This window comes from Chiloscyllium plagiosum, chromosome 10 (assembly GCF_004010195.1).
Source record: "Chiloscyllium plagiosum isolate BGI_BamShark_2017 chromosome 10, ASM401019v2, whole genome shotgun sequence".
Taxonomy (NCBI): domain Eukaryota; kingdom Metazoa; phylum Chordata; class Chondrichthyes; order Orectolobiformes; family Hemiscylliidae; genus Chiloscyllium; species Chiloscyllium plagiosum.
The window spans coordinates 30,527,192-30,543,005 of NC_057719.1; the positions used below are offsets into that span (position 1 = coordinate 30,527,192).

The 15,814-nt window shown below is 39.4% G+C and overlaps 1 protein-coding gene across 4 annotated transcripts in view; it reads right to left on the reverse strand.

Annotated features, from left to right (window-relative positions):
* Positions 1-9,048: 9,048 nt before the first annotated feature.
* Positions 9,049-15,814, reverse strand: part of LOC122553482 (spermatogenesis-associated protein 7-like) — an 84,168-nt gene continuing 77,402 nt past the window's right edge. For 3 of the 4 annotated variants that reach the window (XM_043697291.1, XM_043697293.1, XM_043697294.1), the window contains one exon: positions 9,049-11,772. In XM_043697291.1, the coding sequence (XP_043553226.1) occupies positions 11,185-11,772 (588 nt within the window). In that variant the 3' untranslated portion in view covers positions 9,049-11,184. The remainder of the gene's footprint in view (positions 11,773-15,814) is intronic. The other variant, XM_043697292.1, reaches the window with a different exon arrangement.

The window sequence follows — 15,814 nt, forward strand, 5'->3', positions numbered from 1 at the left end:
AGAAACAGTGCAGTGTGAGAAAAATCTTTCCTACTCCACAAGTAGTTAAGATACAGCTAAGTGTGGTAGAGACAGGTTCAATTGAGGCATACAAGAGAGCATTGCATGATTATTTGATAGAAATAGTGCACAAGGGATGTGTGGAAAAAGCAGGAGATCGATGGTTATTTGAAGAGCTGGTGCAAACATGATTGGCCAAATGGCATTCTTTTGTGCCGTAACAATGTTATGATTCTTTTCAACTTTCAGAAAGATCGCTGAAATTGAGTCAAACAGAAACTGGAAAAAGACAACAACAGTTTGTACATTCACAGAATCTCACTGTACAGTAGGCCATTTGGCAGCAAGTTAGTTTCAGTGTTCCTTCCCCATAACCCTGTGCTTGTTCCCTTTCAACTTTCGTAGGGGAGACGATGGCCTAGTGGTATTAACGCTCGACTAATAATCCAGAAACCCAGAATAATGTTCTGGGGACCTGAGTTCGAATCCTGCCACAACAGATGGTGAAATTTTAATTCAATAAAAAAAATCTGGAATTAAGGGTCAATTGATGACGATGAAACCATTGTCAGTGCTTGGAAAAAATCCATCTGGTTCACAGATGTCCTTTAGGGAAGGAAATCTGCCATCCTTATGTGACTCCAGAGCCACAGCAATATGGTTGACTCTCAATTGCCCTCGGAAATGACCTAGCAAGCCACTCAGTTGTGTCAATCGCTATAAGTCACAACAAAGACATGAAACCAGACAGATCACCCAGCATCGACCTTGGAACCAGAAAAGACAATGACAAAAACACAGACAGTCCTGTCGACCATGCAAAGTCCTCCTTACCAACATCTGGGGGCTAGTGCCGAAATTGGGAAAGCTGTCTCACAGACTAGTCAAGCAACAGCCTGACATAGTAATTCTTACAGAATCACACCTTACAGATAACGCTTTAGACACCACCATTACCATCTCTGGATATGTCTGCCCCACCGTCAGGACCGACCCAGCAGGGTGGCAGCATAGTGGTACACAGTTGGGATGGAGTTGTCTTGGGAGTCCTTGACATCGACTTTGGACTCTATGAAGTCTCATGGCTTCAGGTTAAATTTGGGCAAGGAAACCTCTTACTGGTTACCACGTACTATCCTCCATTGGCTGATGAATCAGTACTCTTCTGTGGTGAACAACACCTGGATGAAGCACTGAAGGTGGTAAGGGTGCAAAATGTACTCTGGGTGGGGGATTTCAATGGCCACTATCAAGAGTGCTTGGCAGCAGCATTACTAATCGAGTTGGTCGGGTCCTAAAGGATATAACTACTAGACTGGGTCTGCAGCAGGTAGTGAAGGAACCAACAAGAGGAAAAAACATTCTTAACATCATCCTTACTAAACTGCCAACTGCAGAAGCATCTGTCCATGACCGTGTAGGTAAAAGTGATCACCGCACTGCCTTGTGGAGACAAAATCCCGCTTTCACATTGAGAATAACCTCCATTGTGTTGTGTGGCACTATCACCGTATGCTAAATGGGACCAGACTTTGAACAGGTTTAGCACCTCAAGACTGGGCATCCATGAGGCGCTGTGGGCCATGAGCAGCAGCAGAACTGTACTCCAGCACAATCTGCAAACTAAATGCTTGGCATGCCCCCCACCCCACACTCAACCATTACCATTAAGCTAGGGGATCAACGCTGGTTCAATGGAGGGTGCAGGAGGAGGTGTCAACCTTGTAAAGCTAACAGGGCTACTTGCGTGCCAAATGGCATAAACAGCACACACTTTCAGTACTATTGCCAGAATGTTGTTAGGGCTCATTGACTTTGCAGTATCCAGTGCCTCCAGCTGTTTCTTCATATAACTTGGAGTGAATTGAATTGGCTGGAGACTGGTATCTGTAAAGCTGGGGACCCTTGGAGGAGCCAGAGATGGATCATTCACTCGACACTTCTGACTGAAGATTGTTGTTAATGCATTAGCCTTATCTTTTACACTGATTAGATTACTTACAGCATGGAAACAGGCCCTTCGGCCCAATAAGCCCACACCGCCCCGCCGAAGCGCAACTCACCCATACCCCTACATTTACCCCTTACCTAACACTACGGGCAATTTAGCATGGCCAATTCACCTGACCTGCACATCTTTGGACTGTGGGAGGAAACCAGAGCACCCGGAGGAAACCCACGCAAACACGGGGAGAACATGCAAACTCCACACAGTCAGTCGCCTGATGTACTGGGCTCCTCCTTCATTGAAGATGGGGATATTTGTGGAGCAACTTCCTCCAGTGAGTTGTTTAAATGTCCACCACCATTCACCATTGGATGTGGAAGAACTGCAGAGCTTAGATCAGATCCGTTGGTTGTGGGATTGCTTAGCTCTATCATTTGCTGTTTATTCACTTGTCTGGATGGGTGCAGCTCCATCAACACTCAAGAAGCTTGACACCATCCAGGACAAAGCAATCCTTTTGATAGGTACCATATCAACAAACATTCAATCCCTCCACCACCGCTAAGTCGCAGCAGTGTGCACTATCTACAAGATGCACTACAGAAATTCCCCAAAGATCCTTAGACAGCACTTTCCAAACCACAACCACATGCATCTAGAAGGACAAGGGCAGCAAGTACTTGGGAACATCACCACCTGCAAGTTTCCCTCCAAATCACTCACCACTCTGACTTGAAAATATACCTCTGTTCTTTCAAAGTCATTAGGTCAAAATGCTGGAACTCTCTCCTTACTGGCATTGTGGGTCAACCCGCAGAAGTGGAGGCAGCTCACCACCACCTTCCCAAGGACAAATAGGGAAGGGCTATCAAGGCTAGCCAGCTAGAGACGCCCAAGTCCCACAAATGAATAAAAAAAAGCTACCATTGAATCTGCTTCCACCACGTTTTTATCCATTCCAGATCATAACAACTTAGTGAATAAAAAGATTTCTCTTTATCTTTCCCCAACATTTTCATAATTGCATTGTTTCTTTTTTCAAGAGATGTGAGGGGCTATGGCATTTATTGCCCATCTTTAATCACACTTGAGAAAGTGCTGATGAGCCACATTCTTGAATTGCTGTGGTCCATTTGACACAGGTGTACTCATAATGATGTTAGGATGACAGTTCCACACTTTTGACCCAGGGACACTAAACAAATAATTATATATTTCATATGGAAACAGGAATATAGAAATAAGAACATGCCATTCAGCCCATTGAGCCTTCCCTACCACACAATTAGATTACGACTGTTGTAGTCATAGAATCATAGAGATGTACTGCACGGAAATAGATCCTTCGGTCCCACTCGTCCATGCCGACCAGATATCCCAACTCAAACTAGTCCCACCTGCCAGCACCCGGCCTATATCCCTCCAGACCCTTCCTATTCATATAACCATCCAGATGCCTTTAAAATGTTGCAATTTTACTAGTCTCCATCACTTACTCTGGCGGCTCATTCCATACATGCACCACCCACTGCATGAAAATGTTGCCCCCTAGGTCTTTTTTATATTTTTACCCTCTCACCCTAATCCTATGCCCTCTAGTTCTGGACTCACCCATCCCAGAGAAAAGACCTTGTCTATTTACCCTATCCATGCCCCTCATGATTTAATAAGCCTCTATAAGGTCACCCTTAGCCTCTGACGCTCCAGGAAAAACAGCCCTAGCCTCTTCAACCTCTCCCTATAGCTCAAAACCTCCAATCCTGGCAATATCTTTGTAAATCTTTTCTGAACCCTTTCAAGTTTCACAACACCCTTCCGATAGGAAGGAGACCAGAACAGCATGCAATATTCCAAAAGTGGTCTAACTAATGTCCTGTACAGCTGCAGCATGTTCTTCTAACTCAATGCCATTTTCCTGCACTATCTCAATGTCCCTTAATATTATTTGTCTCCAGAAATTCATTAATTTCTGTCATAAGCACAATCAATGATTATGCTCTCTGGGGTAGATAATTCCAAAGATTCACCAGCCTCTAAATGAAGAAACTCCAATTCATCTCAGTCTTAAATGGTCTGTCCCTTATCCTGAGATTATGTCACCTGATTCTAGAGTGCAGCCAGGGGAAACATCCTACCTATATAGACCTTGTCATGCTCTAAGAATTTTACAAATTTCATTGAGGTCACCTCTCATTCTTTGAAACTCAAGGAAACACAGACCCGGTTTCCGCAATCTCTCCTCATATGACAAGCCCACCAATCCAAGAATCAATCCGATGAATCTGCCTCTATGTCAAGTATATCCTTCCTTGTATTATATGGCGCAATAGCAATGTCTGTTCCTCTGGGTAGAAGGTCTAGATTCAATTCCCACCTGACACAGGTGTGTGTCATAACATGTCCAATCACGTTGATTAAAATAATTATCCTTACCTAGATAGGGAGAGCAAAACTGCACACAATACTCCAGGTGTGGTCTCACCAAGGCACTATACAACTGCAACAAGAGATTTTTACTTTAGTATTCAAATTCTCTTGAAAGAATGCCAACGAATCTTTTGTCTTCGTAACTGCTCTAACCTTTAGTGACTCATAGACCAAGATACTCAGATCCCTTTGGACAGTTAGGTTAGGATGGTGTATGATTTGGAAGGATGTCGTAGGGGTGGGTTAGGGGACAATGATCTTACTGCACTTAAAATCTCATATGGTATTTGCACAGCATGGCTTATGTCGGATACACCGAATAAGGTTCCCTACATTAAAGGATGTGATAGAGGCCATCCATAGTCCTCCCGTCACAGTCCTCAATGTCCCACTGTATGAGGGACTCTATTAAACCGTCATTTGTGTGTGATACAAATGTTGACTGCTGACATTACTAAGCACCTGTTCCTGATATTTCCTACACAAGTTCCTTGGAACTGTGACCAATAGGTCTAGCATTAGTAGAGATCATTGTCACTGTAACCAAGGTGCTACAAAGGTGCACAGAAATTGAGAAGGAATATATGCACCCTGGAATCATACCAACCTCCAACAGTTGCCAAACAGTCTCCATGTCAAGATGTTGCAACTGAAGGTGCCCTCAGGACAGAAAGAAGGGATAGGAGACTCAATGTATTGTCTTCGATGCAGTTTCTCTAGATGAGGTTCATTGCTGCCACAGACTGAGGATATCACAGGATGGTGTCGCAGATCCATGGCAGTTGCTGAAGAGCTGGATGGCCACTGTCTTGATGGCATCAAGGTGACAGCTGCACTAAATCTTTATGCAACTGGCTGCTTTATATGATCAGCCGGGGACCTATGGAAGGTCGTTCAATCCTCAATATTTTTGCCAGAACAGTGGATAAAATGTCATAGTAGAGATTGCCAGTGAAAGAAGATTTTGTTAAAGAGGTACTTATGTGATAAAGATTAATACAGATAAAGAAGGATTGTGAAAAAACAAGTTGGATGCAATTAATTAATGTACATCAGAGGATTAATCATATATCCTGGAGTTTCTTTGGTGTGAGGTTTGATGTTGGTGGTGATGGGGTGAAATGGAATGGATAATATACAGGGAAAAACCCGCACAGCCTTCGTTAAGAGATTATGGATTGAATTTGAATTTTTAATAAAAGAGTGGGTTTGGTAGAATGGGGATTCAGGTTTCATGACTTGATTTCCTCATCGAAGCCTGCCGATTCTGTCTTTACCCCAGAAACTTGGTTGGTAATTAACTTGATTCAGCGAAGTAGATTGCAACTTCACATATAATAAGACTGTAAGCTACAAGTGTGAGGCCATGCTCAGTGCATCATGCAATAAACAGTTCTCAGTACAAATAGCATACAGTAACATTAAAAATATAGCACTTCAACAGCAGTGACATATTTGCCCATTATCCATAATATGAAAAAGAGCAGTTGTTCCTCTTGTAGCAACATTTGTTGTAAAACCAACAGTTAACATAGTTGCTTACTTATTAAATAGCCACTTCCGATGAAAAGGAAGGCATTGACTAAGGGATGGATTACACAGTCACAGTTGGGAGTGTTTGTGGCAGTAGCAGCAAGTAAAATACATCTGACTGTTAGTCCATTGCTCACCCTGGTACCCAAAGTCACGGGAGAGTTTGGAACTTAATCCTACTCCCTCCCCTACTTGAATTCAGCCACAAAGCTTTATGCAATTTCAAATATCATGCATTATCATAAGTATTAAATGATAGTGAGAGATTATAGAAATGGAGGTTGCATTCAATGGAAGTTAGTAGGTTAAGGTGTGATTTGATCAAAGATTTCGAAATATTAACAAGACAAGATATAACAGACACAGGAACAATTTCCAGTACTGCAGTTAGAGAATCTATCAGCATGGCAAATAGTCTAAAAAGTTAGAGCTAGACTTTTTGGGAATGAAATTGGAGAACAATTCTTCATGCATAGGCTGATAGAGGTTTAGATCCTGTGTTCTTAATTTCCTAATATTGTGTAAGGTTTAATTTGAATTTATTAGAGACAAAAATAACTGAAATTGGCATTTAAATTTGCTTAATTATTCCTGTACTGAGTAGGGTGCCTTGATCACTCTCTAGGAAATACAATGGTTCTTACAAACACTTTGAATGGTTTGTGAGGTGCATTCCACAAAACACAATGGCAGAAACAACTTATGGTATGTTATGGTTCGAGCTGATGGTACTAGTGGTCAAGTCAGAACCCAAAGTAAAACCAAATCAAATCTTTTGCTTTTGTTTAATTAATTAGCATGGCGATTAGTCATTGAAACATATTCACACTGGACTCCAGAAATTCTTTCACAACAGCACAGACGTTTATTACACAAAAGAAAAAAGAACAAATGATATAAATACAGACGTTAGTTGAAATTATATTAAAACACGCAAAACAAATGTATTTCCAAACATGATGCAATATAGAGACTCAAAAAAATTACATCTCTATCTCAAATATAAGTTTCCACTGACTTATTATCGCTTCTTTGAAATGGACTGTGGAGACAATCTGATGAGACCTTCCCAAGTCTGCTAGCATGAACTTTTCAGAAATCTGAGCACCTAAACTTTCTCAGTTTCTCATAACCTGTAGATTTCTAACCAAACACTTCTAGTTCAGAAACTTCACAAATCAGCCCTTGCCTGAGGTAACTGGTTCCCTGATCTGCCCAGTACTTCTCCCACAGAGAAAGTAAACTTGCTTCTGAACTCGACTCTGGTATTTTCTAAACTGAATTGAAAAGTTTGCTCTATCCTAGATTCTTCTCAACTGAAAACAAAGCAAATGATCTCTAGCTAACACAAACCAACATGTTTCCATTAGTATCACAGGGGTCTGCAGTCATTACCTTTTTAACAAAGGCAGGTTTAGATCACTATTCTGAAAAGATTTTCTGACTTTTTTTTAATCTGTATCTATTTTGAAACCAAATTCAAAAACTGCAATTAGTATATATAAATTACGCATTTTTATCACAAATGCCTTTGGCATACTAGACCATAATTCATGTTCTCTATCAGATGTTCCTACGAGATGCAATGTTTTGTGACCAGCAAAAAGAGAATTTAAAAAATCTAACATATTCTGGTACAAATATGTTATAACTTTGAAGGGGCTCACTTTCAAGGTAGAAGCACATGAAAGGGTGCATTTTCCTCACTACTAAAACCTCTGACTTTACGAGCAATAGGTCAGGAAATCAATGAAATTATCTTTACAGGTTACTCCCAGAAAGAGTTAATTAAAAGTCAAGCCACAATTTGGTATTCAACGAGCTAAACTGAAGTTTTGCATGTATGGTGATTTTTACTTATAAAGTAAATCAGTTTTATTGGAAATCATACAGACAGGAGAATTCTTTTAAGAATTCCAGGTTCACACATGTATCTTTATGACAGCAAAGGTAACAGCAAATTTTCACATACAAAAAAATTAAAACATTAATATAAAATTTGAATATGTTGATGCACAAAACTGAAATGTAGGTGATCAGGTTTACTTTATTTGAGATGCATATTTCCTATCATATTTTTGTCAAGAGATATTTATCATTATTTACTTTTGAGGAATTATATTGGTTGTAAGTGTGTGAAGGACCAGTTCATAATTAAAAAGAGGAATGCCTACTTACTTCTTTTGAGATCTTAACTTAGAGAGAAACTATTATAAAAATAATTCAGCTGTCATCCATCCTTCAAAGTCTGGAAATAGGATTAACATTATCATAACCAAGCATAAATATTTAATGAAATCTTATTCAGTTGTCATGTTGGGGCAGCATGGTGGCTTAGTATTTAGCACTGCTGCCTCACAGCTCTCAGGACCTGGGTTCGAATTCCACCTAGGGTGACTGCTTGTTTGGAGTTTGCACATTCACCCAGTGTCTGTGTGGGTTTCCTCCAGATGCTCTGGTTTCCTCCCACAGTCCACTGGTTACAAAGGCACAACAATATCTCTTCTTCCTCAGGCAGCTGTGGAAATTTGGCATGACAGCGAATACTCTTGCCAACCTTTATAGGTGCACCATTGAGAACATTCTGTCTGGATGTATCACTACCTGATATGACAGCTGTACCATTCAAGATCGGAGACGGTTACAGAGAGTGGTGAACTCTGCCCGGACAATCACAAAGGCCAACCTCCCATCTATCGAATCCATCTACCAGGCCCGCTGTCAAGGAAAGGCCACCAGCATTCTCAAAGATCCTTCCCATCCTGACAATGTTTTTCTACAACCTCTACCATCAAGGAGAAGGTACAGAAGCCTGAACACACACACACACCAGCTGGTCTCGAAACAGTTTCTACCCTACTGTTGTTAGAATACTGAATGGACTCAAACTCTTAATATTCGCCTGTATCCATGTTTTTGGTTTTGCCGCTGCTTATCCATTTACTTATCTATGCTACTTAACTCTGTGATCTGCCTGTATTGCTTGCAAGACAAAGCTTTTCACTGTACTTTGGTACACGTGACAATAAATTCAATTCATGTGTAGGTTTGGTGGATTGGCCATGGTAAATTGCCCCAGAGTTTCCAGGGATGTGCAAGCTATGTGGATTAGCTATGGGAAATGCATGGTTACAGGGGGATGGGCTGCTCTTTGGAGGATCGGTGTGGACGATGGGCCGAATGGCCTGCGTTCACACTGTAGGGATTCTATGATGTCCTTGGACGTATTTTTCAGTGTGCAAAAAAGGAAAAAAGCAATGGTCTTCCATCAAAACTTAACAGGTCTGATGTACAAGAATCAGATGCTGAGTAAAGTATCTTTGTTTATTACAATAACAGGAAAGCAAACCTAAAACATCAGTGCAGTAATGTTCTATTTCTGACGTTAGCCTCTTTTGACTGACATTTCCAATTTATTTGTTGAATACAGATCACTTTTTGAACGGTACCCATTCTCAATAAGTACTAGATTGGTACTTCCCAAATACTTTAATATTAAAATAATGAAAGTGTTCATTATATTTAGAGACTTAATATTTTGTGTTAAGGTCTAGAGATGTCTCATTCAGCATTAAAAGTGTTATTGCTTTAGTATCTTAGATTTTGATATTTTACATTTTTCTAGTATATAGCTTTCATTGATCTGCTCAAGTTACAGGGGCCAACAAGTCATGTGAGAATACTACGTAAAATTTTCACGTTGGTACAAAATTAGAAAGTATTCCTCTTGTACAATGTAAACAATTTGGAGTATATTAAATTTGGGCAATATTAAAAAGGAATTATGTTGTTGAATTGCTGCATAATCAAAACTAAATGCAACAAAATGCTTGTACAATTATTAACATCAATTAACAATCCCTTGTCACTCTTATTTTGATTCACAAATTTGAGTTTGCGACCTCCTGAAATAAATACACTCTGTAGAACTTCCTCCTCTGCAACATTAAAAACTTCGATCAGCTGTTATCATCAACGGAAAAGGTTCCCACTGGGATTTTTTATGAAATCAGGGAATGATACAGTACAGAAGAAGGAGGCCATTCAGCCCATTGTGTCACACCAGTTCTTTCAAGGAACTCTCTAGTTAGTCCATACCCTTTACCCATATTTCTCATGTATTTATCCTATGCCCTTTGAATCCTACTACAGACTCAGCATCTATCACCCTTTCAAACTGTGCATTTCTAATTCCTAACTTCCGTACTTAGTGCATAGTAAATGTTTATTTTGTCTCTGATTCTTTTGCTAATACTTTAAACTGTTCCATTTTACAACCAACCTTTGAGCTACCACGAACAGTTTGTCTTCATATAGCCTACCTAAACCAGACAAAATTTCTCCTTTCTCTGGTTTAAGGATTTTTTTTGGCGTAAATTTAATCCCTTGAATCATTCCAGTAAATTTCTTCTCTAACCTTTCAAAACCTTACCAACTTTCCTGAAGTATGATGTCCAATTGGGATGGAAGTAGTATTCATGTTGTCAAAGAAGAAACTCTACATGCTATTTGCTCCTAAGGTAGATTAAACCGAATTAATCATCAAAAAATTGAGCAAAATAAAGGATTAATGAATACCAGTTGCTGTATGATTATCTCCCTTACTTGATTTAAAATTATAGGGCATTTCAGTCAAACGTATTCCCTTCTGAAAGAACAATAAAGTAACTGGATTGATCATGCACATAATCATTTTGTAACAATTAACTTTCTATTATGACTGCATTGAAACAATGGTTTGACTTACCTCATTGTAAAGATTTGAAGTTAAATCTACTTAGTATACCAATATACTGTATCGCAGAATAGGACACTCTAGGTTTACATCTGGTTTCAGCAAGTCTGCATGACACAGTTGGAGATAATGAATGGCCTTCACATTCTTCTTGGCAGCTGCTTATAGAGAACAGTATTTGTAAAATTCTAATAAAAAATAAAACACATCTGTGCAAGACTCAGGAAGATGTGAGAGGTAGCTTTTGTAATGCAGCAGTCACTTACAATGAACTTGGATTAACGACTCATTTAGTCAAGATTAAAGTAATGCCTTAGTAACTGTAGTAAAATATATACTAGATCTCAGAAATGTAGCATAAAACATGCACAGTGCAGAGGAGCATTGATTTTTCAGGGAAAATACCCAAAAATGTTTCTGTTGCAAACCTTTGTTATAGTCAATAACCAACTCAGCGGCAAGTACAGGCTTACATCACAAAGATCAAGAATTCTGTTATGATCCATGAATGTTAGCTGTGTAATTCAGAGAATTGCAAGCACTACAAATTAATGCCATCATCAAAAGCTTTTTCTGAATCTTGACTTAATGTAGATCCATGCTGATCATATTCAAGTTCACAGCTTTCCTTAACGTCAACAGTATGAAGAGACACCACAAGATTATCAACCTCTGTCAAATCTGTTGTTTCATCAAGATCAGTGCAACAGTCGGGGGAATTGTATGGATGGTCCACAGACTGTAAATCATCAGGGTTTTCTTCACTATTTGTAAACAGGCAATGATCTTGTTCTGTGTGTAAAACATCCTGGATTTGCTCTCCATAAATTGCATCAAGGTATGTGGTTCCAGCAATGCTACGGTCATAACAAATACTTGCACTAGAATTCCCAAGCACTCTATGATTCCATGATTCTTCATTTTCATTGTCAATTGAAAGGTTAACAATAGTACCAGTATCTTCCTTCCAATTCTGTGCAAACTTAGGATTTTCCAAAGAATCAGATATTTTTAATTCTAACAGTTTAGTATTTGTTAATACTGGTTCACAACCACTGGTCCTCCAGTCTTTTTCTGGTTTAAAGCCCAAATCTTCTTTTAAAGCATCCAGCATATGACGTAATTTCTGCTGCAAAATTAAGACAAAGAAGTAGATTATCAATTTTAGTATTGAAAAATTTTAGATCTGTTTAATTTAGTAAAATAAACACATTAGCATCTATATGGGGTGGGGTTTTATTGGGATGATGCTGGTCCTGACAAGCTAGAGTTCAAAAAAAACAATTCCTAGCAATTTCTGCTTTTGAAGCTGGAGTTAATCCTGCCTCAGCTGTTTGGAGAGCACCAGTAACATCTTATATCCATTTTCCAGCTGAGTTGCTGTCAGATTCCTGACCTTCAAGAGCTGCAAGTCAATCAGAAGGCTAGCAGCTCTTCAGTCCCAGTTGTGTCGTTAGGAGCAGTGAAGCAAATGGAGTCAGAGGCTACTGTGCTCAGATAAAGAGGTCTCAGCAACGCTGTATGATGTTTGATGATGACAGGGAGTTGAATTGCCATGGGGCAGTATTTGCCACGGGGTCAGTATTTGCCACAGGAGATTTCTCTGTGAGCCAGAAATCACAAATTAGGAGGCAATAGTCTCATTCCTAAACCCATAGGTAGGCTGCTAGATTTTAAAATGCAGTTTACAAATGTGGCAGAGCACCCATCTGCCACAACAAAAATGCCAACAATGACAGGACAGATCCTTAAGTGGCCACAAACACAATTGGTCACTAGGAAGGAATGCCATTCTTTATGTTCCGTGCTGCTATCAGAATATTGGGGTAGCAGAAAATTGAGGAACATGCAGACTTGCACCCTCTCCCAATTTTTTGTGGTCTTTCCTCCCCCTATATTGCAGCTTTCATAAAAGTCAACCCACTGAATTAGCAGGTATAGGAATGTAATTAAGTGTGTTAAATGTTCCTTGACTAATTCCAGCAATTATAACTTCTAGATTATTACAAGATACTACTGGATGTAGGTTTGCTTGCTGAGCTGGAAGGTTCATTTCCAGACTTTTCATCACCCTAAGTAACATCTTCAGTGCGCCTCCAGGCGAAGCACTGTTCACGATTCCTGCTTTCTATTTATATGTTTGGGTTTCTTTGGGTTGGTGATGTCATTTCCTGTAGTGATTTCATTACCTTTTTTTTCTCTGGGGTGGTAGATGGGGTCTAACTCGATGTGTTTGTAGATAGAGTTCCAGTTGGAATGCCATGCTTCTAGGAATTCTCATGCATGTCTCTGTTTGGCTTGACCTAGGATAGATGTGTTGTCACAGTCGATGTGGTGTCCTTCCTTATCTGAATGTAAGGATACTAGTGAGAGAGGGTCATGTCGTTTTGTGACTAGTTGGTGTTCATGTATCCTGGTGGCTAGTTTTCTGCCTGTTTGTCCAATGTAGTTTTTGTTACAGTTCTTGCATGGTAATTTGTAAATGACATTAATTTTACTTGTTGTCTGTATAGGGTCTTTCAAGTTCATTAGCTGCTGTTTTAGTGTGTTAGTGGGTCTGTGGGTTACCATGATGCCAAGGGGTCCGAGTAGCATCTGTAAGGGTGATGAAACGTCTGGAAATGAACCTTCCAGTTCAGTGAGCAAACCTACATCCAGATTCTAAACCTGAGCTATAAATCTTCTCAAGACTTAACAAGATACTACTGCTCAGGAAGTAGCATTGTAATATGTTAATTTTTCAATTTGCTTTCAAGAGGTATTACGAAGTGCTGTAAATAAACATCTTTATGAAAATTCAATCAAGAAAGTTTTTTTTAATTAAAAAGAAAACAATTCTGAAGCTATAAAATTACATTCATATATTCAAAATGTAAGTTGGTTTCAATGTGGAGAATTAAAAAGAAAACACCATAAAACATCAGATACATGATCTTTGAATGTTGGTGCTTGTAAGATATATGATGTAAATTTAGTTGTTGTAACAGCACGTTGGCTCAGTGGTTAGCACTGCTGCCTCTCAGCGCCAGGGACCCAAGCTCGATTCCACTATCGGGCAACTGTCTGTGTGGAGATTGCATTTTCTCTCCATGTCTGCATTAGTTTCCTCTAGGTGGTCTTGTTTCCTCCCATAGTCCAACGATGTGCAGGTTAGGTGAATTGGCCATGTTAAGTTGCCCATAGAGTTCAGGGATATACAGACTATGTGGATTAGCCATGGGAAATACAGGGTTACCGGCATAGGGTGGGGAGATGGGTCTGGAGAGGTGTGGACTCGATGGGTCGAATGGGCTGCTTCCACACAGTAGGGATTCTATGATAAACTTTGTCATTCAGTAATGGCTAAAGTTAGAAAAGTTTGCACCAGGGTTGGGTTACATTAACAAATGAGCAATTGCATTCCATCAAATGTTTCATAGAATCAGCTTGGAACATTGACAAAATTCGAGCTTAACCTTAAGATCTGAATTTCCTTGATTTTTTGAACTAAAAATGGGAGTTAGGTCATTCTCATACCACTCAAATAATGCAAATGTTCAGTGAATAAAAAGAACAAAGTAAAGCAACGGTATGACCAAAGTATATTGTGCATTGTGAAGAAATTATCTGATTTGCCCTCACATTCTGCTGTAAATGCAGTGAAGGGCAATACTAACATTAGCTCCCTTAACATATGAACTAGATGTGGTTACATAGTACTGAAAGATTTAAAATTATTCCAGCTATGGTATCTACACATATATTGATATCACAGGCACTGCTGTATCTAGGCTAGTACTGAGCAATCCAATGACCAACTGTGTTGCATGTTTTCCTCGGCAGGTCATATTGCACATGCCCCTAGTGCAAAGGGGACTAAGACCTTTATACCTTCTGGTCACATGTTATGATACTGCGTTTGATATCAAGATCAAGTCTCTTAAAGGTATGTTCCATACTTGCTGTGAGACATGACCTTCTGTTATAAACAACTGATAGGGAATGCAGACGATTGGAAAATTGCAAATGTATATACCCTTCTTCAAAATGTGAAGGAGTCAAAAAAATGCTAACAAAAAGCCAGTTAGCTTAACATCTGGCATTAGGAAAATGTTAGAGTCTATTATAAGGGATGCAATAGGTCTACATTTAGAAATACAAATTGTAATCAAGCAGAAGCAACATACCTGACAAATTTATTAGAACTCCTTGACGAAGTAACATGCAGGATAGGTAAAGGTGTAATATATTCAAAAGTCATTTGATAAAGTATTAGACAGAAAATTATTTAAGATGATAAGAAGGTATTGGAGGTCTTATATTGTCATGGATAGAGTACTATTCAGAATGGAAACGTGTAAGTAGTAGGGTGCCTTAGGGATCAGTGCAGAGGCCACAAATATATGCAATATATACATTAATGACTTCACACTGAAAGTGAACATAATGTATCCAAGTGTGTGGACAACATAAAAATAGGTTGGAAAGCAAGTAGTAAGGATGCCACAAAGAATCTGCTGAGGGATTTAGACAGTGAGTGAGTGGGCAAAAGTCTGGCAGAGGGAATGTGGGAAAATGTGAGTTTATGCATTTGACAGGAAGAATAAAGAGGTGAATATTATTTAATGAGGAAAGATTGCAGAAAACTGCAGCACATAGAGATTTGGTGAGCTCATACATGAATCATAAAACGCTAGTAAATAAGTTTAGTAGGTAATAGGGAAGGCAAGTGGACTACTGGCTTTTATTTCAAAGGGAATTGAGTATAAAACAAGGAAGCTCTCGCTAAAATAAAAATCAGAATTGTGGATGCTGGAAATCTGAAACAAACAGATTGCTGGCAAAACTCAGCACATCTGACAGCATCTGTGGGGACAGTGGAGTTCACATCTTGGGTCCGGTGACTTTTCATCAAAATCTTACAAAAACTGCATAAGTATGGTTTTGATGAAGAGTCATCAGACCAAAGATGTAAACTCCACTTTCTTCCCACAGATGGTGCCAGACCATACTTAGAATATTGTGAACAGTTTTGGTCCTTTTATCCAAAACAAAATTTATTGGTATCAGATGCAATCCAGAGAAGGATCATTAGATTGATTGTAGGTATGGGGGGTTTTACTTATGAGGAGAGATTGAGTAGGCTGGATTTGTATGCAATGGAGTTTAGAAGAATGAGGGAAGATCTTAAT